The sequence below is a fragment of the Perissodus microlepis genome, chromosome 8 (genome assembly GCF_051167445.1).
Source record: "Perissodus microlepis isolate ML-2025 ecotype Zambia chromosome 8, ASM5116744v1, whole genome shotgun sequence".
NCBI classification, from domain to species: Eukaryota; Metazoa; Chordata; class Actinopteri; order Cichliformes; family Cichlidae; genus Perissodus; species Perissodus microlepis.
Genome location: NC_140468.1, coordinates 11,154,499 through 11,182,429, shown reverse-complemented (window position 1 = coordinate 11,182,429; position 27,931 = coordinate 11,154,499). Strand labels below are relative to the sequence as shown.

General features: G+C 39.0%; 1 protein-coding gene across 1 annotated transcript; it reads right to left on the bottom strand.

Moving 5' to 3' along the window:
- Positions 1-111: 111 nt before the first annotated feature.
- On the bottom strand, positions 112-27,617 carry cpxm2 (carboxypeptidase X (M14 family), member 2). Its single transcript, XM_084937479.1, has 14 exons — positions 27,055-27,617; positions 24,433-24,534; positions 20,004-20,113; positions 17,400-17,539; positions 13,099-13,183; positions 11,449-11,599; positions 11,068-11,156; positions 8,336-8,459; positions 7,964-8,160; positions 6,112-6,291; positions 5,104-5,401; positions 4,695-4,834; positions 4,267-4,366; positions 112-961 (listed from the first exon to the last, which is right to left on the bottom strand). Exons 1-14 carry the CDS (start codon positions 27,335-27,337, stop codon positions 705-707), a joined length of 2,256 nt encoding a protein of 751 aa, XP_084793605.1. The 5' UTR covers positions 27,338-27,617; the 3' UTR covers positions 112-704.
- Between the last annotated feature and the right edge of the window lie 314 nt (positions 27,618-27,931).

Genomic DNA, 27,931 nt, shown 5'->3' with positions numbered 1-27,931 from the left:
ACATGTGGTGACAGGCATAGTGACTAGCAAAAATCTGTATTAAAAAGATGTTACACAGTTTGGCTTCCTGAGTTGAATTCACACACAACATAATCAGCTGAACGAGTTCACTTTGTGCAAAACACAGCTTTTATTTTAATAACTAAAAGAAAAGTGTATAAAACAGAATCAATGACAAACAAAGGTCACTAAGTCCACAAGCTTTTTAAGGACTCAACATTATACAGCTGTTGGTAATAAAGCTTTTGTAACTGTTTATATAACTGTGTTACATAAGTTATTAAGTATGTGCATAATGACATTCATGGTAGTTCCTCACAGTGGCTTAAATTTCTATTGTCATTTATTAAAGAAAAATAGCTCTAATATGATGACAATCTCTTATCTGCTGTTATAGCTAATGCCACAAGATTTGCCCTATTAACAAACTTGACCTTCCACCAAATGAAAAGCATAAATGTTTCCCATTGAGATGAGAGAAAAGTTGATGATGACAGTGAGTGCAAAGAAGCTCTAACCAAACAAGAAATCAAATAGAGTGCCCCGTTTAAATTAATCCACATTTTTAGTCTCAAAACACTAATTCCACTGACAGCACTCAGAAGGAATCTGACACAGGTCCAAACCCAGGCTTGGCCTTCACCGCAGTCTGATCAGAGCAGATGTTTGTTTTTAATTCTTCCTCCAGCTACCTCATACGGTCATTATGTTCCCAGACGTCTCCTTCTGGACCCCCGGGCCGCAAGCTGCCTCATGGGCAATTTGATGGGTTGCTTTTTGAATTTTTCCATTATTTCTTTAATTCGTGACATGTTGGTGCGGCCAATGGTGAAGTCGCAACGGGTGGCACCCATCTCATAGCCCACCTCACACTTCTTGCTCAGGAGGCTGTATCCCTCAGCCCTCGCTGTTACTCTGTACTCCCCTGGGTTCAGCAGGCGCCAGTAATCACCGTCAGCAGCTGAAGACACAAACACTGAAAATTAACTTTGTTCGTAGGAAAGTGCTGTAGCTGTCATGGCTATCACTGAGTAAAGAGGTGAGCAGATTTTAGAAATACTAAGCACTTAGTGCTATCAAAATTAATATGTTAGCATCTGCGATTAAATGAATAACTTTCAGATAGTGTTCATCTGTTGTTTTTAGGCTTCCCAATTCTTTCATCCTCCATTTCTCCAGCTTCATCAAGTTTTTTAAGGACACACTGCATACAGTACTGTGACAGGTTTCTAGGTAATAACTCTTCGGAAATCACCTTGTTGGCACCAAAATACTTTTTTCATGTCTGTAAAACTGTGTTATTGTTGGCATTTTTTGGCATATTCAACAAAATAAATAGCAACACATTTTGTTTTTAGTTTTTTTTGACAGACTGGTAGAGTATCAAAGTGTCTCAAGATACAATTTCATTTTCTCCCCTTTGCTAAATTGTTTAAGTGCAGACACAACACTGGTTCATCCCTTGAGTTAGGTAACTTTTTAAACTTGAATGAGTCACAGGTCAGTGTTAGGTGGCTTAACAAACAATGCAACACCATCCATCCATCAGTTTTCTTCTACTTATCCAATTAAGTGTTACGGGAAGCTGGAGGCGATTCCAGCTGCCGTAGAAGCAGGGTTCACCTTGGACAGGTTGCCAGTCTATCACAGGGCTAACACAGGAAACGATTCACACCTATGGGCAATTTAGAATCACCAGTTAATCTAACCTTACAAATTGCATGTTGTTGGACTCTAGGAGGAGGCCAGAGTACCTGGAGCAAACCTTGAGGTGGAGAACATGGAGAAATCACACAGAAAGGTCTCAGCCCAGCCAGAATTTTAAAAAGCAAAACAAACAAACAAAAAAAATAATAATAAGAAAACAGGTTCCTCTGAAATTGGTCGGCTATAAGGACTGTATGGAAAATGAGTGAAAAAGCATGTTCATAGAAAAACCTTCTGAAATGTTCTGAAAGCCTGAAAAACTACCATTAAAGACCTAAAAATTATCCTTGGAAACAAAATATAAAGAAATGACAGGTGGCTCAAGACTATTGCACAGTACTGTATATGTCAAAAAAATGAACATATGTCCATTTTAAGATTCTATAGAAATCTTCAATGTTTTGCTTAATTTTACCTTAATTATGACTTTCAGTCTTAAAAAGAGAAAAACTTGCAATTATCACCTTTAATTAATGGAAATAGTGCAATTAATTAGTTACTTTTTATCAGTTGACAGGACTTTGATCTGCTTGTGCATACTTGCCATACAGCCAAATTATTATTCCCTTCAGTTATACTGTTGGCTAACCAGTTTATTTTCTTTTTTTCAAAAGCACGATGAGCACATTGATCAGAAGTGGTAAATTAGCTAATAACATCTTAATGGCTTGAGAAAAATATGCACCGACTCAGCAGTTCATCATAGAAGCTGACACTTAATGAATTTTAGTCTTTTAGATCCAGAGTTTTGTAATGCCCTTTGCATCTTTAGGCTTCCCCCCGAGTGGCTTCATTTTTCTAATCCAGTGACTACGTCCATCTTTAATATACAGGCCATGATATAAAGCTGAGGCATAAATTATGGTGAAATTGATTTCTATAGTCTTGGCACAGCCACAAGTAAGAAATTTTACTATATGTGATGCACCCTTAAGTGTTTTACATATTATGGACTGTGAAAACACATTAAAGCACACTATTTTTTGCCACAGTTGCAAAATGCAAATTCTGTCCTAGAAATCTGAATTTGAACAGCCCAGTAAGCAGTGGCAGAAAAACAAGCATCATAAAAGCCTTCATTTGATGCCTAAAATAAATGTTGGCGAGTTCTGTGTGTTCTACTTTTGACGAGGTAGGTGTTGTGTAAAAGTAGAAAGAAGCTCTTTTAAAAGGAGCTCTGCTTTGTCGTGTTGGGTTTTCTTGGTCTCTCTGTGCCAAATACTGCCTTTATGTGACCTCAGTACACCAGTGCGCCTATGGAATATTTTCAGCCTTTGACTCACTCACAAAAACGACAGTGTTGCGTCCCTCCTGCCATCCAAACACCCACCTGACGCGTCTGAACAACCACTGAGACAAATGAAATATGAAGGCAGGTCTGGTTCTGCTGCTGTCAGTCCAAATAGTTACACAACAGCATCCATGCTCATATTACTAGCATTTAGATGGAAGAAGAGAACTGAATTGTTTTCTGAAGTCACTGCATGAAAAATGCAATGGAACTAGAGTGTATTTCCATTATCTATTGGATATCAGTGTATCAGCAGTACCAAAGCTTTCTGTCATGTCTTCTTGGTGACTACAGCTGTTTCATCTTGATAAGAGAGAAACCGCCTTGCAAACGCCTTTTTCTAAAGGTCCATAAAGTTCCAAAGGAAATTCAAAGCAGCTGAAAAGGTACAGTCATCAAAGTAAATACCCTCACATCTTTCCTCTCTGCAGCTGAGAATAGCGAGAATCCTAAGAGGAAGCGCTGACTTAAACTTAGTTCCAGGAATAATAATGGCCAATGTCCTTTTGAACATTTGATTTCACGCTCTAAGTACAAAACTACTTTGGCTTGGAAAGCTGCATTTTTTAGGCATCAGAATAGATTGCCTTGAGGACTCACACTTGATTGTTAAATTTGGAGCAGGAGGCCTCGGCAGCACAGGCTATGACTGTGAATTGAGTCAGAGCTCCGCTAAAATACATAACCTGCTTTTGTTTGTGCCTTTTATCCCGTCTTATACCGAAATACCAACTCGTTGCAAGAATGATTCATTTCTGAGGAATAAGCTGGACTGTGGAGACAGTTGAGTCAGAGCGCCCCGAGGCAGCTTCTTCTGCTTTGATTGCAAAATCTGAGCTTACTCGCAAAAAATTTCAGATGAATGCAAAAACGCTGCTGCAAAACAGACGCTGACAGCTACCCAGGTCCAGACAATTGGAAGGGGGGTTTCTTGTAAATATGTTTACTTTGTACTGGGTTACTAGCTCAAACCATTAACCGTTAATGACTCAGAGTACACACAGAGATCGACAGTTAGTAGCTACTGCTATTGCATGAGCTAATGGGGATCTCAAAAAACTAAAACTAAGAAATGGCCTTTCATTTAGATGTCAAGCACACACATATAAAGTGGCAGACAAATAACAAATAAACACACAGCTCACAGGCAACTTTGCAGCATCAGTCACAAGGACAATATTTTTCCATGTTTACACACATACAGAGGATAGACTGAATAATAACCTCACTGTCACAGTAATAAGAATCAGGTAAAAGCAGCATGATACCTGTACGAATGTCATGGTTGATGCCCTCCACAGAGATGATGGCATTAGCTATTCCACGACCTTGGTGGTCCTTGACTACACCTTTGATCCCACGGTGCACCTGTACGTGGAAGCATGGCACATGTCATCGTGTGTGATTCAATGATGTGAAGTGTACCGTATGTTGACAGTTAAGGATTCTATAATATAGTTCCTCCTCATGTAGCACCGATATTCAAATAACAGCTAGCTAAACCTATATTTGACAACAGCATTAATTTAGTATAAGACAGTTATGGTATTGATATAACATTAGTAAATTAAAACCATGTACATTATAAAAAAAGCTCTAAAATATTAAAAACACTCATGTTTAAGTGCCTTTATTGATTATTTGTTAAGTTTTTTATGTATATGTGTGAAATTTAGGGGCTCCTTTGCCTCTGTACCTGCTCCATGAATACAAGAAGAGACTCGTGATTGTTCTCCCACTCCTCAGGCAGGTCACTCTCATGAGGAAATTTGTCACAACCCACATACATCGACAGCTCAAAGCAATTTGTGTGCAGATAGCTGAAATCATTCATACCTGCCAAGAAAAAGAGACAGCAGAAGCCGGCAGAATTAGGTCAGGATTTAGTTCACTTACTGGCCAGATCTGTGAAATTAGAAGTGGGCTTAAAAAAGCCTTTCATTATTCTTTGTTTGTCTGTGAATTATTACATAATGCTTTGGCTAAAACCTAGAAGCTCTGAAAGCAGAAGTTTTCCAAATATGCAGATATATGCTAACAAAAAGCTACAGCTCAAAGGCTCAGAGCTCAGCAGAGAAATCCACCCTCCAGATATGGACACTAACTGCCGGCTGCAGTGTGCCAGGATGCGCCGTTGATGGTGCCATCCTCCTTGGCAAAATCTTGTGTGTGGCAGACCCGTCGGTTGGCATCAGTCATCAGACGGTGGGTGGACGCGTAGGAGAAGGCCAGCCAGCGGAAGATGTGGTCATCTGGGGTCGGGGTTTGCTCCCTGACCACCCCTTGGGAGCGAGTTCTGTCATACGGGAAGGTCACCACAAGCTCCCCACCCTGGAGGTTACCACCCAGCACGAAGGGCATCTTCTCCATCCATGCTATCAGAGCTCGTGTCTCCAAGGCAACCTACAGGCGGGAGGGGATACAGGAAAGGGAATGATAATGTACTTCATGCAATCGTCTCGGCACAGTCACTAAATAAACTCACTCATGCTGAAAACAATTTGCTGCAATGTGCTGTCAAGAAGGAGTAATAATATTTAAATGTTAAAATACTGCAGTAGAATTTTAGTAAAATCCACTTTAAAAAGTGGACAAATATTCATCAAGAAGCAGGAAATTGATAAAATTGCCCCTGCTGTTCAGGCTCACGTAACCCCTTTTATCTCCAAGCACAGGCTGAACCAGTTAGCCAGGCAGGCAAGGATAGTTTTCACAGCTTTGTGAGCACAGATGGGGATCCCAGCTCTACAGCTGCAGCAGCTATTCTGGAGGCTTTGTATGACTCACTCGGGGCTCTCACCAACGTCAAAACACTCGTGAGGATGAGCTTTAAATAGATTGCTGGGTATATTTTAGCTCACAGCCCCTTTGTCGTCACACAGCGAATGCATCCGCTTCTCCCAAAATAGACAGCACTGATATGCCCCCGTGAAATGTTTACCCTTTTCAAAAGACTGATAATCTTCTCTATGAAATTTGTTTGTTACGCTTCTAGGGAGTCCAAGACAAAAATACAGTGTCAGAATTTGTCACCTGAGGGAAAAGTCACTGGAAACCAAATGGCAATCACAATTTAAAAGACAGACTATGACGGGGAAGATTTACTGACTTACTGAGGCATTTGTGGACTGGTACCAATCTGGGATGGCGATATGGTGGTTGAACATTTTACGAGGAGCCCACTTCTTTGCCTCACCTGCCCACAGAATAGCGTTAAGATCAGGAAAGTTATGGTGAATGTCGATTCCATCGTTGCTCCATCGACCCAGAGACCAGCCGATGAGCTCGGAGCCCTGCGTAAAACAAAAGAAAACCACAATATTTGGAAAATTCAAAGACAGTGGGAACACAAATCTATGATCACAGATGGAATTCTGTCAGCGATGGAGGTGGGAAGTGTGGAGTTATCATTAAGAGGCTTAGCAGAGGTATCAAGCCAGGCACAGGAGGGGCAGGGGTTGCAGAGACTGATCAAAAAATCCTGTGGTCCATCCGCACAGTTTGCCAAACAAACAACATGCTGTCGAGTGGAAGGTCATCACCTGCAAGCAAAAAGGGCTTAAAGCTGCTTTAAGTGTTTTGTTTTGTTTTTTTTAGCACTGCAACACAGTTTAAAGCATCCTTAATAGAAATTTATGGAAGATATCTGTCCCTCCCTACCTTCTTGTATGCCAAAACAGCATTTTGGGGCAAAGTCGCCATGCTTTTATTTGACTGATGATCCATGCAGCTTTAAACCCATCAAAATTAAAGTTAGTGGTCTTGTATGCCAAAATATCTGATCAGAACTGGTGGCTGCCGAGTGCCATGGCAACTGATTTTTATTTGACAATATAAAGCCTAAATTTTTAATCTGTGTTCCGAGCTTGGTTAACACATTTGTTACATCTTTCTTTTTGATCATTGCTTGTTTGGGAGTGGACACTGATAGTGTTTGCTGAAACTAATTGGCTATGGTTTGATGAGACTTGGGGCTAGCAGGAGCCAACTCAAACTTAAAGGGTATGTAGAGCCACAGGACCAAATGCTAAGTTGAGATGCAGAGCTGAGCATTTAGTTTAAATGAATGCAGCAGTTTTCATGTTACATAAGACTTTTATACACTGAACAAAAGAAACTGTGATCCAAGAAACTATTTTTAAAAAGTCAAGTATGAAAAAAGCACTGAAACTTTATAATACAGCCCACAACTAAGGGCATAATCCCCTATAATTAAATGCCATGTCAACATATTTTATTTGAAATTATAATGTAATTATATTTATCTACAAATACCTAAAGGTAGGTACACTAGAATAAGGGGGTAAAAAGTCTAATTTTTACAGGAAACAAAGAAATAATTGTAATGTAAGTAATTGTAAGTAATCGTAGGGCTTTTGCAACTGTTGTTGCAATTTGGCTTTATATAAATACCATAAAAAGCTTTAATCCATGGCTCCACAGTGTAGTAGTCATTCACCTAACAAGCTAAAGTTCCCTTGTTTTCCTGGGAGGAGACACAAATCCCTTTGGGATTGCATCAGAAAGGGCAGCTGGCGTAAAAAAATCTGTCAAATCAAACATACACAGCTACCTGCTGTGCCAACCCCTGGTGAATAAGTGAGCTACCAAAAGTAGCTTCTTCTTAAAAAAAACTTTAATCACTTTAATCAGTCAGGAAAACACGATAACTTTTAAAAAACTGGCTTGCCTGCTGCCTTTATATAAGCGTCACAGGGTTCAGTAGCTTCATCTCTTTTAACTTTGCATGTACTGAAGTAAGACATGACACTGAAACTGGTTGTTAGCTTTTGTGAAAAGTGTGTTACAGTATGCACTCACATTGTTCATTTTCTGTACATCATTCAAACTAATTTTCCAGCACCACATGCACTTTTATTAGGAGGAGACCAAGCAGAGAGATGCTGCTTTCACCAGAGGCCAGATCGTGGTATGAGGTCACAAATGGCTGTCTTGCAGACCTACCACTTCAAAGGCTTTCTCGTACCCATCAGGGTTGACAGATGGCAGTAGATGGATTCTAGTCTCTTCCACCAGGTGACGTATCCGCTGGTTGCCAGATAGGTACTCCAGGCACATGAACTGCATCAGCAGGAGGAGCAGTTCTCGTCCCAACACCTCATTACCATGCAATCCTGCCGTGTAACGAAACTCTGGTTCGCCTAATCAACAGTTTCACATTAAGGGAGAGGTGGAGAGAGAGAACAGATGGAAATTTATAGAGCCATCACTACAGCTGTAGAAAGATAATAACTCTTAGGAACACTGTGTGTCTTTGATGTTCCTTTTTTTCTGCATTATATTCAGCAATCATAATCCACTTACTTAACTACTCACCAACTTCATGTTCTCCCGGATTGTCAGAGATCTCGATTGCATACAATTTGAGGCCACTCTGACTTTTTCCTATGTTATAGATCCGGGTTATGTTGGGACACATTTCATTAACCACCTTCATAAGCTGTGGAAAGCAAATAATGAGGCATTAGCTACTGATACTCTATATAAAATCTGACCTAAATGTGAGAGCTAATATCTACTGCAGAACTCACATTATCTTTGGGGCTCCGAAAAACTACTTTCAGAGGTACAAGAGATCAAAAAATACATTTATTTAAACAGCTAGGTGGAATTTTTGTGGTATTTACAGCTGAGATACAAAATTTTCAAAGTCACAGAAGTGCTCAGAGGGACAGAAAATCACGGCACATCAGTCATTTCATGACAAGACAACAGCTGTCATCTTCTGAAAGCTGCCCAACAAGCGAGCAAATCGACCTTGAGTTGAGATTGTTTTGACAACTGCTGTTTTCAAGATAATGAGCAAACTGTTAGGCTCACCATATGCACTAGTTTAAAGTTTCACATTTTTCAATCAGAAAATGGTGACGAGTGGGTTTGGTCACAAATTTGTCTGCTTCTTCACATTTGTCTGAGGAAACAGATAAAGCTTGTTTTGAGTTGCATGGATTATGTTGTATATCATAACTGCAAATGCCTCCTACATGTTGTAACCTGGCATGCACCTCATTGGAAATTTCCCGTCTGCATGCCAGGTTACAGACTAAAGATCCATCACTTAAATCTAAATCAATAGTTACACTAAGTTTCTTAAATGTCCACTGAGAGCTGGCTCCAAAAGTGAGTTAATCTGCATACGTTTGCTTAAAATATTCAAATTTAATGATTTAATTAACAAATTAGCACATATTAAAATATATATATTTTTGGTTTAAACAAAGTTTAAGCAAAGTGATGCCTTGGCTGTTCGCAAGAGGTCACCTTAGCTAATTCACTGAACTGGGCCTCTCTACCTTGTTTGTGTTATTAGTGCCCTTTGGAGCAATTGTGATTGTGATTAGTTTGAGGTTTATTGCTAACAACTTGTTCAAGAGCACTAATTCAATCTATCTATCTATCTATCTATCTATCTATCTATCTATCTATCTATCTATCTATCTATCTATCTATCTATCTTAATAATGGCCTTGCTTAGTTGTAAAAACATGTGCACATATCCTTAAAATATAAAAATAAATGACACTCCAGAAACACATTCTCCAGTGCTGTGTTAAAGCCCTTATTTGATAACACTGTAGCCAGTGTGAGGGGCTTTGCAGCAGCAGTCAAGGCAATTATGAAGCCTGCAAGAAAGGCCCATTGAATGTCCCCCACAGAGGCAGATTAAAATAGAAACAATTATTGTATACTCCTCTTTGTAAGAGTGGTGACACAAAGAACATGTGCAGTTGGAGAAAGACTAACTAGCTGTTAAGTAAAGAAACCCCAGTAATGTCAGACATTTGTGTGTGCTAGCTCTTTCAGCTGCAGCAGAAGTTATTAGCCGGTCATGGGGTTTAAATCAAGTCTGTGTTTAACGTAACTTCTCATGTAAATCATTAAACAAACGTCTGCTTTTTATTGATAGAAATATAGGATCCTAAGTCTCAGCTCAATAAAGCACAGCATGCCCTTGATAAATAAACCTGGGCTGTTATTTACCATGATCACTGGGGGACATTCTGCCTTAGAAGAAGGAATCTTTTGCCCAATTCTCTGTCATTTTTTCGTACAGAAACATAATAAAACAGAACGCAGCGCATGCTACATGCTTAAACTTTCTACTTACGCTAATGCTGTTATTAAAGAGAAGCATCTCTGCCACCGTGTTCTCAGGCGATATTAATTTAGAGTGTGAAAAGTGCTCTTTCCTCACCATTTATAATGTCTTTTCACTGTCTGTGTTTGGCAATATCAGTAATCCCAAGAGCGCTGTATTATAATCAGCCGTGGTCCACGGAAAGGACAGTCCTTGAGCATCATAACGGATATCTTTTTCATTCCCTTCATTGGACACGTGCTTTATTCGGGAAGCCGCAAAGGGCTATTTCCAATTTAAAGTTCTGGCACAGCAGTATTTAAACAGCAACAGATGAAGGGGAGATATGGTACATACAAGAAGAAGCAAAATGCCAAGGGTGCAAGAGCCCTACAAAAGGAGTTTTAAAAATAGCCATTCCTTTCTTTATGGAGGCCTATTGGTGCTTGAACTCCCTGTGTGAGACACGTTAGCTTTAAAAGAAAAGAAAGCAAAGAAAAGCAGAAACTTTGATATTTCTATAATATAATTTCAGGCACTCACAGCAGCTTTCTAAAGACTCATACATAGCAGCCTGAGTGTGCTAAAGAGCAGTTCAGAGCACCTGTAGTCGAATGTTTGACACATAGAACTGCTACATTAGAGACAATTACAATTCACAGTCACCCTGGCAGAGTGTACGCAGTGACAAATACAGCTGTCCTCCTTCTCAGTACAAACTAGGCTTCTGCTCTTGACAACTATATGAATAAGTAATGTCACAAGCAGAGATGCTTTATGAATTTTTATGTGGCTGGCACTGTTCGCTTCATTTGTTACACTTGTACACTTTGTTCTTGCAAAGGACGCAACTTGTCTAGTGTTGGCTCGAAGTTATACGCCATTTTTATTGCTTCACGCTCTGGTCTGAATAAGAAATAGGTTGAGTCTTTTCTCTTTTTTTACTACTGGTCTGCTTACTGTAACTCACCTGCCTCATTTCTTTGTAGCTGTGATGTCTGAAGTCCAAGTCATCTGTTGTTATGACTTCATTGCGTCTATGATAATAATTATTTGGATCTGGAATCAGAAGACATACAGTTACTGGTTTTTAAAGATTAAAAAGCTTCAGAACGATTTAAAATTTGCTCTCTTAGTTTCAGTTTAGGTTTAGCCTGTGCAAAATGAAAACATTTTCTTTCTAGTCTTGTCCTGTCTTTTGCACAAACAGTGTCATGATTACTGTGGATAATCTCTGCAGATAGAAAACCTTTAACTGGGAAAAGCAAAAGTAAATGCATAAAAGCAAAATCTGCCCTGCAAGAAAAATTAAGGACTAATTGTATCTGCTTTGTCCATTCAAACCCGTCACCTGGCATAGGACAACCAAGGATCTCCACTCGCATACAGATGCTGCCCCTGGTAAACCAAGAGCGAGGGTTAATTCGAATGTATCGACTGACCACAGGTTCTGGGAAGATGTTCCGGACTGGGATCTCTTTTTCCCTGTTGCCCTTGAATATCTACTGAGACAAAAAGATAGACTTACATAAAATAAATGCTAAAGAGGCTTTTAAAATATTAAAAAAAAAAACAACCCAAATATTATAAATATAAATACTTATTAAAAGAAAAAGAGGTTGTACAGTTAGAACCTGCAAAGACCAACGAAAAATATAAAAACACACATAAATGCACCTGTACAATGTCATGAAACTTTGATACCACTGGGAGTTTATTGTAAATTTTAACACCCACGGTTGGAGCTTTCATCCGCACCTTGTGGCATTTTGAAAGACCAACAGAACAGTTTGGCATTTGGCACAAAAGGTGGGTGAGAGGGAGGCTTGTAGCAGACATTAAATTACCATAGGGATATTATCTCCCACACTGATGACATCACCAGCCAAGGGAGTGCACAGTTACACCAAAATTTAATTAACTGGGATGTGAACCACGGAGGGAGCAATGAGGATATGATTTTCCACAAAAATATTAACTTGATCCGATTTGCATGTGCAGAAGAGATTATTAATCTTTCCTTTTTTCTTTCTTGCTTTCTTTCTTTCAGCTGTATTTGGTTTCTGTCTATTCAGTTACATAAACTGCAGAAGAGTTAAGTGGGGACAAAGATCCATCTCTGACAATGAGCCAGGATGAAGTTCCTATCTGCTTCAGCATCCTCACTGTTTTTCTATTGCACTGCAGCTAAGCTAAGAAATAACCAGGCGTCTAAATCTCTCTGTGTAATTGCTCTGTAGCCTTTTTTAAAAAATGGTTCCATCCAACCATGGACACGGAAAACAAGAATCCTTATTAAGCTATGGTTAATAGGGATATTACAGTAAAACAGTATAAGAGTTTTTGCAATTCTAACGAGCTTGAAAGGCAATATTTGGTTGTATAGTGGCTGATAGTGTTTCATTGTATGTTTTTCTATGCAAGTATGTTTTAGTGCATTGGAGTGTGTTTGGCATCATTGTTGTGCTGAAAAACAAAGCTGTTGCCATTCAGATGCTGTCCACATGGTATTGCATGTTGGATCGAAATCTAATGATACTTTTCTACATTCATAATTCTGTGAAATTTGAAGATCGCCAATACAGCTGACTGAGATACAGCTCTAAACAAGTCTCCATCGTCTTTTATAGATGGAGTAGACACTCACTCTTGTAGCTCTCTCCTGACCTCCTCCATGCATATCGATGATGATTTGAACCACAAATTGGATTTGTCACTCCAGAAGTCCTGTTGCCACTGATTTTCAGTCCCGTTTTTGCGTAATTAGAAATACCTCAGCCTTTTATCCCCGTTTCCCTTCTTTAAGAATGACTTATTCACAGAAACTCTTCCACTGAGCCCATTTCTAATAAAAAGCAGATGTATCAGCTGAAAGGCCAGATGCAAAAAAGAAATTCAGAAAAGCCTGAAGAACCTCAGAAGAAAGTCTGGCTCCTTGTAAGCAAAATATAAAGAAATGAGGGGTGGATAAAGCACTATAAATGTCTAGATTGTTACTCACCAAGTCTTCTGAGCCATTGTTCAGTGTTATCCAGGAATGGCTGTCATTGCTAAACATGACCTTGTACGAGGTGACCCAATCACTCCTGTTAAAAATTATAGGAACATCGGAGAATAAGGGAGAAATGTCATTTGAGGCAGTGCATTAGAAAACTGCACTGCAACTAAAACTAAGATTTTTTTAGAGTATTAATCATGTTGAATAAAAGGAGCATTCAGACCAAGCAGTGTGCCAGATTCACTGGGGGTCTAGTGGGAAACACTCAATTATAATATCAGGCTTAAGAAGTTATCTTATTTAGATGGGCTCTGTGCTCTGAAAACCTTCTGTCTTTTAGTCATTTTAATCTATTTTCCAGGCTTTTCCAGGCATCACTTGAGCTCTATTAATCTCCTTAAAGAATAAAATCTATTAGTGCACTCTTGTAACTTGCTCACGCTGTTTAATCCATCACAGTGAGCATCAAATCTGTAAGACTGAGGACAATATGCATTAATCCTTCCTAGAGTTACACCCACCATACAAACTTTTAAAACCAGGCCTCGACGGCATTATCATAGAACAATCGGGGCCATTACTTCCAGTAAAGACACAATTTTTCTTTAGGGAGATGTTGGTGGGCTACGTTGCACATTTGAAACTCACCATGTTGACTGTTACATAGGCAGACTCCTGCAATTAAACATAAACATACTGAAAAATAAATGGTGAATTGAAAAAACTCAGTTATACATATTTTTACACAAACTAAAATAAACTAAACAGAAAGAAATGTAAAAAAAATAAATAAAAAAGAGGAATTTAATAAATATGAGAACAGAGGAGAAGTAATTAATCAAGTGTGCAAATATACCAGCTATGTCCTTTAGAGGTACTTTATGTTGAACACAGACAGGTGAGACATCACTCAGTACAATGCCTTTTAAGTATGCCTATATAAAGAACTCACAGATGGCTTAATTTCCCATAACACCAGACAGACCTCTAACCAAAGTCTGCAGTATGTAGGTTGGCAGTGACTCCCTTGTGCCTCCTATGCTTCTGGATAAAGACATCAGTGCTGAGCTGGTCTTGCCTGGTAAGAATTCCCAGCTCTGTTAATTAAAGCACTGTTATAGAAGGAAGCCCCTGAGCTGGCACTGCAGACAGTTACATACCCTACAGAGCTAATTGCAGAGAAATTCTGTCTCGGGCATCTGTGTCTTCTGTGCCATTAGGTTGCACCAGCATTGAAGGGAAATTACAAACACAACTTGGTAAAGTCTCTCACCTTGCTCTCTGACTACATAGCAGTTTTCTACAAAGTCTGTGCCACCCAGTCCACTTAATAAGTACAAAGGTCTGAAGTGTTCAAATAACATTGTTGAGGGAAGTTGAGAAAGGTAGATGGCAGGGGAAAATCTGCTGGACTTCTCGCCTAAATGCAAATGTGGTCCTCAGTTCCCTCCAGTTTTCCACTTTCTTGTTGTCAAAATTGCTCTAACACTTATTCTAACAATTTATTTAAGGCTTTTAGGCTTAATAGATAAGTACTGCTGTCCATCAGTCCGGAAGGGGTTATAAGGGCATTTCCACATAACGTGAAGTCCACCATACTGCAGTTAAAAATATTATTCACAAGTGGAAAACATTTGCCAATCTTCTTGGGACTGAATGTCCCAACAAATTCACCCCAAGGTCAGACCACGCAATGCTCAAAGATCTTTTTAAAAACAAAAAGTCTAAAAACAACATCTCAGACTCTGCAAGTCTTGTTTATGATGTTAAAAGTTAAAGATTATGACAGTACAATTAGAAAAAGTTTGAATGAGTATGGCTTGTTTGAAAAGACTGGTGGGAGAACACCTCCTCTCTCTAAAAAGACATCAGCAGCATGACTTAGGTTTAAAAAGTTGCATGTGAACAAACCACAAGATTTCTGGAACAATGTACTTTGGACAGACCAGACCAAAGTGGAGACTGGTCATAATGCACAGTGCCACATTTGGTGAAAACCACACAGCATATCAGCACAAACACCTCATACCAGCTGTGAAGCACAGAGCTGGGTTTGTTTTGGGTTTGTTTTGCAGCCACAGAACCCTGGAAATTCTCAGTCATGGAGTCAAACATGAACTCCCCTGTACACCAAAGTATTCGGGAGGCAAATGTGAGCCCATCTGTCCAATAGCTAAAGCTTGGCCACAATTGTATCATGAAAAAGACAATGATCCCAAGCACAGCAACAAATCTACAACAGAATGACTAAACCAGAAGAGAAGTCTAGACCTCAACCTGACTGACATGCTGTAGTGTGACCTTAAGAGAGCTGTGTGTAAACGACCACCTGCAAACCTTAATAAAATAGAGCAATGTTGTAAAGAAGAATGGACTAAAACGCCTCCATGATGTGACAGACTGATACAGAACACAGTTACTTCGACATACGCAGCTAAAAGTGGTCCTAGAAGCTGGTAAATCGTGGCATGTGCTTCGTTTTTCAGAGCACTGCTTCTGTTTTGTGGCTTCATTTTTGTTAAAATATTGACATGATGAAATCTGTTTATTAATGTTTATGTCATTTTAAAAACTAAGCTGCTACAGTACCAGACGATTTTTGGTTATGTCCTGATATATAAAACCTTGGAATTGACAGAGTGTGCGCTTTCTTTACAACGGCTGTCAGTTTGTAAGTAATAAATTGACCAGATTGAAAAGGTAGAACACATATAGTATCATTAAGTCTAATGTTGGCCCATTTTGTTACCTTTTTGGCTACATGGGATGCAATCAAATCTAGTTTAAATATAGTTTTTTTCACATTTGTGGGTCTCTGGTAGCGAAAAAGCTCTTTTGATGTACTAACATGTATAGTTGCAGTTTTTATAATAAAAAATGAAGATGACAAGGTGTTGTGGAATGTGTTTGAAATGTTTTTTGCCATTCTTACACACAAAATGACTGAAACAAAGCTGCGGCAGTTTCATAAATCAGTTGATACAAACCTAGATAACTTTCACTCCACGTAGGGTGACTTACCCACAGTGAAGTGTTTGTTTCCTGGTCTGTGCTGTGGAAAACACCCTGATTTGATTTTAAAATGGCTTTAAAAACAGTATACACTGCGGCACAGTAATTGAAGCAATAGTGACTTGTAGGTGGTTTCTAAATTTAAGAGTAAACGCATGTGTGGATACTCAAAGAAGACCTGGCACACTTGTTGTTCAGATGTAGCAGTGGGAGGTGGGAGATATTTATAATTAAGTACATAAGACTCCACCGAGCCATTATGGTGCTGCAGTTTTTGTTTTACATACACTTTTAGCTGCACACTCTTTCTAAAAGCATTTTTAAATAATAATGCCTACTTGTTGCATCTCTTTTTCCCTCTACATCTGACTGTGTTCAACAAGTCCATAAGGCTGTACAGTCTCTCTCCTCTGAAGTGTTATTTCTAAAAATGTGGTGACCTTTTAAGAGTAATGAAAGAATCAGGCTGCACTCCAATCAGTCATATTCATAAATCCTTAATCCCACTGTGAGGGGATCAGAAAAGCCTCATGAAAAGGCCAAACACCAGTGAAGGTTCGGTGCCATGTAGACAAGATTGAAAAGCTTGTTTTGTTTATGTTCGTGGAGTTAAATTTTCCAGATGGGTTCAAGGGAAAATCCAAGAATTTCGGAATGGTTATGTCCATCTACGTTCAGTTTTTATTACGGAGAGTCATTTTGAAACTCGTGCAGTATGTAAACTGTTTTATGACCATTTACTGTGCTTGAGTTTGTATTAGCAACGTTAAGGGTGTAGCTCCATGAGTGGCAAAGCTAAATCTGTGACTCTGCCATGCGAGATTTACAGATTCATACTGAAACAGTATAATGCCATACTGTACGGAACAGTAACTGCATAAGAGCAGAGAAACAACAGTTTGCAAAGCAAAAGGATTCTCAATATTTACTCTTGATGGAAAATTATTCAAGTTTCTCTATTCAAAGTTCAGGTAAATGGTTGCATAATAATGTTTTCAGTCTTGATTTTATCTCCCTGTTGTATAAAACATAAAAAAGGACTTAATCAAGGTAAGTGGTTAATGCAAAGATTGCCTGCATTCATAAACTTTACATAACACTGCGCTTGATATTCAGTTATAAATCTCCTTGCAGATTTTCTTTAGAATTTTTTTCACAAATATATCAAACCAGGCTCCAATAGCCTGCATAAAATCCATCCCACATATTTATCCTGTTATGTTTCATGGACAAGAACAATCTAGATCTTCACTGTGCAACTCTCCATACATGTCTGCTGGGTTCCTACTCACGACCAGAGGGAGCTCCTGCCTTGTGTGATGACCCCAGTGAACTTTGTCAGCCTCCTGGCATCCACCTCAAACCACTGTAGAGTGTCATCTCTCCCAGCACACCAGGCCCCGTCATAGAGGTCATCTTCATAAAGGCCAGCCTGCAGGTCAGAAAAAGCCAATTTAATTCCACGTGCGCTTACAGTCTGAATATGGTCCAACACACTGACTGGGAACATTTTTCCTTTTATAAAATTCTAATTAAAACTTACTATTGAAGTGTTTTATAATGGAGACAGTGAAGTGTGAAGAATATCTTCTGAAATAAGGTGTATTAACTACAAATTTTACTATGTACGCACAAGCCTACTCTTTTTTTCTGTCACATAAAAAGAGCGAACAAGAGAAAAAAACAGAGCCAGTGAAGCAGAGTTATAGGAATGAGCACGTCTATAAAACAGGGCTTAGTGTTGAAAACTGTTCTTCCTCTCCTGCAACTCTTTCCAAATCCCACCATTTCTGTTTTTGTGTAACTCTTTTAGTATGATGTACGAACCTGGTGCAATAGCTGAAAATGTTGCACTGATTATAAGGGATCAAATGCTACTCTGTAAAGCCTGTGCTGTACCAGTCAACACACTGGCTCAGAGTACAAACACTCATTTTCATATTGCATGCTTACAGGCTTGACTGTTTATTTTTATCATCTAAATTTAAACATTACAATGAGATGTTTCACTACAGATGTTAAGGGCATGGAGTCATTTCCTCCTTACCATGACTTTCACATGCTTTAATCAGAAAGATTAGGATGTTAAAGGCCATAATATAAATTCAACAGCTGATCCTAATTCCAGTTACAAAGGGGTTAGGCAAGGAAAGGGAAGATACATTAACTTATGAAATCCAACAGACATGTGAATGTCTTTAAATGCTTCTTTAATTTATACTAGTGTGTAAAAATGTCTTGAGTCACTCCTCATTTCTTTATATTTTCCTTCCACAGAGTGAGACTTTGTTGCAGTTTTTTAAGTTGTGTTCATTATAGTTCTCCAGACTTTCTTTCAGCCAACATTTTCCTTGACCCTGACATTTTCAGAAAATATTTTTTGTTCTTGTTTGCTAAGGCAGTTAACACTGACTGACAAATTACTAAAGAATTAAAAAGACACCTAACTCAGGCATGAACCAGTGTTGTGTCTACACATAACAGACAACTTAGGAAAGAACCAATTTTAAATTGTATTTTTAGGCACTTTGTTACTAAACACTAATTTCTTTCGTCAAAGCAGCAAAAAGTGCCAAAGATATCACAGCTTGGCCTATATGAATAGTATGTTTGTACCAATGAAGCTCTGTTTTCACTTCTATTTATCTTTGCATGTTTTGCTGCATTTTACTGGAATAACATAATGAAATATAGAGGGACTCAAGAGTTTTGCGCGCCGTAAGAATATTTGGCTCATTTGAACTAAACACATGGTTCATAGATGACATTTGTAGTCTCTTTTATGTTCTGCTTGTCAGCCAGTTAGAAGGGTGTCTCGAGATATTTTAATGAAAGATGAAATGCACTGGCTACGGAAAAAATTATTGACTCCCGTATCACGTGTCTTGTCCAGGTGCAGACAGTGAGACCTTTTCATGAACTATTTAGTGGAATAAAAGAAAGATGGCACATCACTTTATACAGTATGTTCTGCTACCAGATGGAGACTCCGTTTTGAAACATTACATGTATTACAGATACAAAATTTATATAGGGCTTACTTTTCCTGGTTTTGCTTTCTTTCAATTTTGTTCCTCCATAGATTTTCCTTCTAATGCATGTCTTTCAAACTATAGTTAGGGGTTAGGGTTATATATAGTTATCTTATAGTAGTTTTATGTATAGTTAAATGAATCCCAGCTCTTTTAGTATCTTTCATCTAAACAACATATAACACTGAGCACAGGTCGGAGTCAACAGACATCTGCTTTTTGTGGTCCTCCTTATTCTCTTGACACCATCTGTCTTTCTATCATGTCTGCGCTTACACACGCACGCACACATACACAACAAATCCTTTGTTTTGTTGTTTGCCATTTAATGTCGTCTTGAGTGGATTAAGTGTATTTGTGCGTGTCATTAATTGTGCAGATAAATTTGGGGCGGTGGAGCTTGCAGAATGTTTGGCTAGCTGCACACTGCATGCAGGCTAAGGCACTCAAAGCAAAGCTTGCACTAACAGGAAACACTTCTCTTCTCCCAGATGCCAGTTATTTTTTATTAGGTCTGGGGATGTGCCCCTAGTTTGATGGTAACGCTATTACTTTCACTGTTTAGTTAGTTTTGGGGTATTAAAATATTCAGTGAGCTGAAACAAGAGGATAATGTCATTCAATCTTACAAGGGAAAAGCCAAGTTATCACAGCTCACATCGTTGCGTGCAGCTTAAATATGGATTAAAAATAATACTATCTTTCAATCTTATTTTTTTTGTATTTATAATATGGAGCCGGAAAAAAAAATGCCTTCACAAAATGTTAAAGCTTCTGAGGAAAGACGAGATAGCCCAGGGTATAATACGAGTCCCAACATTTCTTGTAAACCTGCTACGCCAACACTTTATATTTCCGTCTCACCTGAATGTTAAGGCGACCTCTGTGTGCACCAAGGCCATAGCGTTTGGTAGATGATGCATGAAGCTGAAAATCATCAATCTTCAATGACTCCAGTCCAATGGGAGGGCATTCTAGGTAATGAGAATTACAAATTGGCTTGTGATGGTAATGTTATGTATCATGTGCAGCTGTGGTAGAAAGTTGTTTTTGCAGAGTATGCAGATGCCCTGAGTCAGACACAATGCATCTGTATAGCTTGAGTAAACAGTAAGGTACAGTTTAGACTTTTCACAAGAAAATTAGAGGATCTAATGATACAACACATAGTTTTATGTGACCACTTTCATTCTAGTAAAAGGAACATTTCTCAACCTTTATCATAGCTGTTGATGATCATTTTGTGCCTCAGTCCAACTTAGCATAGGGGTCTCACATGAACTACATTTACTTTAGCAGTCTCACAGTGTGATCTTTGTTTTGATTGTTAAACTGATATGAATTCCAAAACGTGTCAGCCTTCACGGGTGATTAATGACTCTGCTTTGAACGCTTGCTTTTTATAATTTAGCAAAGCACACCTATCAAAGTCATCAATCTACACCCTGAATACATGATTAAATAGCTAAAACGACTAAAGCGATATCAGTATCCCGAAGGAAGGAAAAAAAGGGGAAATTGCAGCAGCTACTGCTTTTAGCCTGCTGATAACTTTTTGATGTTATGAATGAGAACACAGGTTGAATTGGGGAAAAAAAGGTCTATTTTCATCTGTTTTAACATGCATTAACCTGCACTAAATAATGAGAATATCAGATAAAAATAAAAACAGATGTTTCTATAACTTGTTTTTTATGTTCTTTGGCATAAAGCTAGGGTTAGAATTATGGGAAATTAAAATTAAAATAGATAAAACCATAACCACAATAAAACATCATCTTGAAATTTTATCTCTTATATGGATCAGGCCAAAGAAACTTTCAAGATGTGGCTTCCATTGTGGGATCATTTCCTGCAATGCAACCTGAGCCAACCCTTTCAGATAAACTTCACAACCACCATGTGTGTCATTTTGTTTTTGAACTCTTTCTATAAGCTGAAGGTAAAATAATACTAATTGGATGTAGCATCATTTTGCAGACTTTCTGACTTTCAGACCCAGAGCATGCAACTGTCTTCACAGGCTGAAAGTCCCCATTTAACCACCATACATACGGTATGAAGTCAAGCAGAAATGCTAAAGTGTAAACAGAATACACTTGGCTTGCACAGATCATGCTAATTAACTGCAGATCTTATTTGTTTTTTTCTTTTAGCTTTTCCTCACTTGAGTCTCTCTGGAATATCTTTATACTTTCACAGTGTATGTGTCAAAAATTTTACTTTTATTATCACAAGCTTGACACTTTACAAACTGAGATGACACAACATATTTTTTTTACATCCTAAACTTTACGGTTTTAAGTCCAAATCACATATTTAGAAATCTACATGAATGCAACTCCAATAAAGAGATGTCTAATCTCTTATCCACTGGATCCCATAAAATACTGTGATGACAATTAGCAGCCATCAAATCAAATAATCAACTGATAATTATCTCTGTGAGTGCAGAAGTTATTCAGTATCACCAACTGATGCTACAGCAATGGGTTGGTTGCCTAGCAGCCATACTCAAGATACATATCCGAAAAACACGCAGATAAAACTCAGTCCCTGAGAGCTGCACGTCACTAAAAGAGCTTTTGTTTGCTGCTGTAGAGCATTTGGAGTTTATTTGGACAGATGCCTGTATTTAAGTGATTGCAGAAACTGAGGTGGCGTATACTGAACAGAACTACTTGGGTATATTGGCGCATCTTTTAACAGTGCAAGGGAAATCATCCAGTGAGGGCCAGATGGGCAAATCAAAGTTGACATGTGAAATCTCTGCTGCCCAAAAGCTCTTTAGGTCAGATCAGGCTGTTTGCAGACTTCCCTGGATCACAGCAATGGAATTTCAGAGCAAGAATTTCCGATTGGGCACCAGAGTGTTTGTACATGCGGCATATGCTGCACATGTCGCTGTCACACAGCCAGGCTGGCCTTCATAAATGAACAACCAGAAGTGTAACAGGCTGAAAAAAAAGACAAGTGAACTTTCCTTCTTTTACCTCTGCGGTAAGATTTAAATTTCTTCCAAAAGATGAAGCTAACTTTGCATACCTGACTGAAATATTTCAAACATTGCCAATCACAATCCCTGAGAGACACCACAGACAAAGAGGATCAGCATGCAGAATCTGCACATGCATGTCTTGATTTATGTTTGATGCATAAAGCAAACATAGCTCGAGCTCAAATTAATTCCTGCTGTAAAACTGAAGCGTAAAATTTGATTAACAAGCCAAAGGCAAAGCCGCTGGGAAGACCAGCTAGCGTAGTATTTATAGTAACTCTATACAGTAATAAAATATGTGTTGCTGCACTTGCGACCCTGTGACTATATTTAAAATGCTCTCAGATTCACATTGTAAGTCCGTGGGCCTTCTGAATGCAGCGATCACAACATATTAGGGACAAGCCTAGCCCACAAAGCAGCCCAAGGATCAAGGTTAGCAGAACAAAAAAATAGATGGTTGTCTGCTTTCCTGCCAAGTCCTAAATCATCATTACCATCTGCATCCAATCCTTCACAACAGGACCTCCATATACACACATCTGCCTTCAAAAGCAACGTGTAATAAAAATGACAAAATAGATACTGAAGGCATTGCAATTTAGGCTAACTGCCTACTTATCACTGAGGCCAAAACCTAATTCTGTCAATTACAAGCTCTCATTTTACATTTTGTGGTATAATAATGAAATATTTTCTGTGTATGATTTATTCATATTAGGATGTTTATGTGCTGTGAGTTTGAAACTGTTTCCAAACTAAAAGAAGTCATCCCTTTATTTATTAGATACACTTTGAGGAAACACTTTGAACACTTGGGCAACAACTTCAACTGTTTCCAGTAAACTTTATTTAGTTTTTTAAACTAAGTAAATAGAATCACCATCCCTTGAGTTACAAAGCCCATATGATCACTTCACCATCAGTAAGTACTGCATCCAGCGCTAGGAAGTCAACTTTGGCACCCGCCAGTGTGTTGAATTTCTCGACATTTCCCAAGACTGTAACTCATTTTTAAATGACACAATACTTACTATTTATTCCCCTTACAAAAGCGACATTGTTTCGCCGTAATAGAAAAATTATTTAACAACTCAGTGTGCCAGAAGTAAGCCTCCCTACAACCCTTAATACATTTTCTTTTCACTTTTCATCAGCCGAGCAGAAAGAAGAATGGGGTTTTTATTAAAGCCAGCATCTGCAGCTTTACAGAGTACATGTGACAAATCCTAGTTGAAATATTTGTTTCAGCTGATTTCTGTTACATCCGACGTGAATAATGAATGAGCTGTTGAAACATCTGCTGAATGAAACCTTGAAAATCCCTTTTGGTCTCAGATGACCAAAAACTCTCATTTGTTTTGGTATGTGCATGTGGCAGACACTCATGTTCTCCTTGACTTTTGACAACAGCCAAATAATTAACATTTCAGAGGTGGAACAAGTTCTGAGTATTGGAGGTCTTGATCTATAGAAAGTATAAGCCATGAATTCCTGCCTCTGATAAATTAGCTGCTACCAGAAGCTGCTGAAACATATTCAAAAACCAGATTGAAGTTTAAGTTGTGATTTTTTAAGTCTGCACCACATCTTGACAGTTCAAGGCATGGCAGGCATGTCGGCATAGAGTTCCTATTTTCCATCATGAAATAGTATCCAACTTTCTGCTCTGCTGCATGAATGCCAAATTAAAAATGGCAACCTTTCTCCCTGTCTTGTTTGCATAGCTTCAACATAAACACATAAATTCGCAGTTGGCCCCAGTCACTCTTAATTTCCCAGTATTAATAAATACAGCTTCCTGCAATAAAACAAAGGTCTTATCCTATGTAAATAAGTCAAATAATGGCAATATTAGTACATTATGAGTTGTGGAAATTGTGAGGTTAAAGCACATTCACTTTGCACTGAATCACACTTTGAGTGGAGCAAGTTGACGTGCCAAAAACACAATTGGGGCATCCTGGTTTTAGTTTATATACAAATATACTGTGATCCATGGAAACCAAACACAATGCTTCATAGGCAAAGAAGACATCAGTGCCTCTGCGGCTAGACTCCAGTTCTGAGAGCATCATCTTATACTGCCAGACCTTTCCTCTCAGGGAAAATATGGTTTCTGAAAACACTTACTCTACCCAAAAGATTTGTCATCTCTGAGAGAGCTTGTATCTTTTTTCCCACCATAGAAATGATCCTTGCACAGTGCAGTATAGATGATTTTTTATGAGATCATGAATTACCCATAACAAGTGAGTGTCAACTTTGATTTGCCCATTTGGCTTTTTTACTCACCCTTTTTTATCGGGTTGTATTGTCGTTCTCCTTCTGAGACGCTGTTTGGGTTTTTCACTGCAGTCTTCTTGGTCTTCTCTGCCTTTTTGTTGGGTGATTTTACTAAGGAAGGGATTGAAATGTTAAAAAGGGAAAAGAAAAGAAAATTATAAAAGGCTGAATCACATTTTAAATTGCTGATCCACTGATGTCAATGCAGAATTTGATACGAAAAGTGATGACAAAGGAGAAAATGGTAATGGATTCAGGAATGGGGACTGAACCAAAAAATTATTTCTGGGCACAGAATCTGAAAACATTTAACTCTTGTGCTCCCTACATTCAGTTCATGTCTGTCTGCCTCTCACATTAGATAAATAATGCATTTTAATTTGCACTTTTCTTGAAATTTTTGCATTAAATAATCAGGAAATCAAGGTTCAAATACATCATAAATACACCCGGTACATGCAGCAGGGTATGGGGCAGTGAGTTAACATTAAAGGTACTGAAAATGCTTTTTATTTGACTGAAGTTTGGGATGGGCTCCACATGACAACAGCTCTTCTCACATCTGTAAGTCTTTATCTGCATCTCTTTCTGGGGACAGGTTCAACTCCGCAGCACTCTGAGCTCCACATGTGCTTCAGCAAAGCCGATTAAGAAAGCACCAGCATATGGTTGTTGAGACACTGGTGAAATACTAGCACTACACATGACATTTAGTTAATCATAGTACAGTAGAAATATGACATTAAACTCCACTAAATGAATTCCAGAGATCCTACTTACGAGAAGCAGTGAAGGGATGGGTTCTTCCACGCAACAACCATCAATTAAAAATGCTCACTCTCCACATTTAAACTGTTCCCTACACTGACACTGAGATGTTAAGAAACTTCCATTCTTCTTCTCTCTTTAAGACTCTTAAGGTAAAGTAAAATATGGATTGTCATTGTGGATTTAAGTTGAAAGCAAATCTCAATTCATGACTAATTCTTTTTATTTTTTTGACACTTCAGTGCAGTCGTGCAAGCTGGAAATACAACATATATAACATGCAAGGAAACAGTCGAGTCTTCTGCTGGCGCACCTCTAATGGTCCTACACTAGCTTTGTTCACCAGCTAGTTTCTGTGCATTCCTGTTAGAAAAGGGTAACGTACAGCTTTTTTTGTTCTGTAGCTAGATGTCTATTTTGTCTGCAGAAAGATGTAGATAGTTAATATTAGGTACAATTAATATTTAAAAAAGAAAACCGTGCAGCTTTAAATACAACACTTGCATCTATACATTTTCTTTGGCTTATCCAATTCAGGTTTGCATCTGGGCTGGAGCCTATCACTGTTGTCATTGGGTAAGAGGCGGGGTACGTGCTTAGCAGGTCAACCAGACTGCCACGCGACTAACGCTGAGACATCTATTCACACCTACTTTCAATTTAGCAAAAAAAACAGCAAGCTTGTCAACAGACTGCGGGAGGAAGCCTAAGTACCCAAAGAGGCACAGAGAGAACATGAGGATCACGCGCAGACAGGCCCTGAGGCTCTGAGGTGACAGTGCAAACCACCACACCGGCTCAGATACTGTAGATAACGTTATCTGGAAGACACTAAAGTGATTAAGATGCATTTAATTCGATAAAAACTGTAATTGTAGGGAAGAAGCAGCTTCTGTATCACTATTAACACCTTCCTCCTCCAGTCTCACCTGCAGCAGGTATCTCTGCTGAGACACGTGAAGTCAGATGCCTGAAACATGAGGTCACTTTCTACACAGCTGCACTACGCCATCAGCCACCAACCAACACAAACCCTCACAGCCTGTTACTGTCTCCCAATCACCTGGCAGCATTTCAAACACACCTACAAACCTGCTCCTGCAGGATTCAAGCTGTCCATTTCAACATGGACTACAGGAAGACCGCACTGCTGGTGCTTGTTACTTTTTGGGATAGCATAAGTTTCACATGTGCACTGCACACCACCACACAGTGCAATCCTAATCTCAACCATGCATGAAGCTTTAAATCCTGCTGTTGTGCTGTAGCCAAACAGAAACATGGGTCTGTATGCATACTGAGTAGTGAGGAGGACGACTACATCATGAGATCATTATTTTTATGAGTCAGTGAGCACATCAGGGTTGAATACGATGCCTCCAAATTTTTCATCTCTATTCATCGATTAGCATAAGCGTCGGCTGCGTGTTAGGTGACTCTGAGAAAAGGTGATTATGAGTGATGTTTCACTTTTTCCACACAGCAAGCACCCAATGATGCAAAATGCCAAATAATATGACGTTTGTGATGTTATTTAATTCCAAATAATATTGACTATTCAAAATAAAATGCTAGAATGACTGTTTTAAAAACTGAAACCTGTCTCAACACTATCTCATAAGTTTACCTTTCCTATGGATTTAACAGAAAAAGAGGTTGCAGCAACTCAAGATACTGTTAGAATTGTCTGTTATCCAATCTTAAAGATCACTAATGCTCATTGATTGCTAATGATCATGCTTTTGTAGAGGATTTCTAAAAGAAAATGTACAGCAATACACAAAAAACTGATAAAAACTCACTGATATTGTTTTTCTTTAAAAGTTGCTTAAGTTGCTCTCTAAGTCACAGCAGTGTTTTTACCTGTTTTTGCATCTGCTGGGGTTTTATTTGTCTTCTTACTGCTGTCTGACTTTGCCTTGGCAGTCTTCTTGGCAGAATGCTCCTTTGGGTCTTCCTCACCATCGGGTATAAAGGAATTTTGCTTCTCCAACACCTGGACCTGGTTGTATTGTTCTCTTATCAGCAGCCCCTGCATGTAGTAATCCTCATCCTCCCCGACAGAGCCGTGGCTAAGGTCTGCCAACCCCACAAGGAGTCCCAGCAGGGCCAGGGGGGTTAAGAGCCTGAGGTGTTTTCTTATCATTTTCTGGGGATTACCTCCAGTTGAGAGTCCTGATGCTGTCTCCAGAGGAGCCTGCTGCTGCTGCCGGGCAGTGTCCCATCAACTGCTCGCCTTTCTCTCCCTTCCCACTCCAACAGGAAGAGTTCACAAAGTTTTCAAAGCACTCCTAGTCACTGACGAAAGCTGGGAGCCAGAGGGTCCATGGACGCCTCTGCCTGAGAAAAATGCAGCGAGGGAGGGAGAAACAGAGAGCAGGAGATGAGGAAGCAGAAAGGGAAGAGGCAGGAAGACAGACAATACAGTTCTGTTTAGGATGCCACGAGGCATGGTAGAGACAGAAACTGACACATTTGGGATCAGCTGTCATATTCATCTCCTCCTACCTTCTCTGATCAGAGAAAAGTTTACTCTATCATGTGCGGGGGAAGCAACTGGGAGACCTAAGCAACCCTTAAACAGTTTCCAATTCTGGATCTTCAAAGGAAAAGCAGCACCAAGTATCCTTCTTGTGCCCACATGAGGTCCACAACACATGTATCACCAAGCAAACAGGCACCGTGATCCACCCTTTTTTAGTTTGACGAGTCGGTTACAAATGTGTGTGCATCCGATAGT

What these genes read in the sequence shown, in the direction of transcription:
- cpxm2 (XM_084937479.1), bottom strand. Translation starts at nt 27,337, where the DNA reads ATGATAAGAAAACACCTCAGGCTCTTAACCCCCCTGGCCCTGCTGGGA. An exon ending in GCTACAAAGAAATGAGGCAG is followed by an intron (nt 8,460 to 11,067) that starts GTGAGTTACAGT and finishes TGCTTTCCACAG; the next exon opens with CTTATGAAGGTGGTTAATGA. An exon ending in TCCGGGAGAACATGAAGTTG is followed by an intron (nt 8,161 to 8,335) that starts GTGAGTAGTTAA and finishes ACTGTTGATTAG; the next exon opens with GCGAACCAGAGTTTCGTTAC.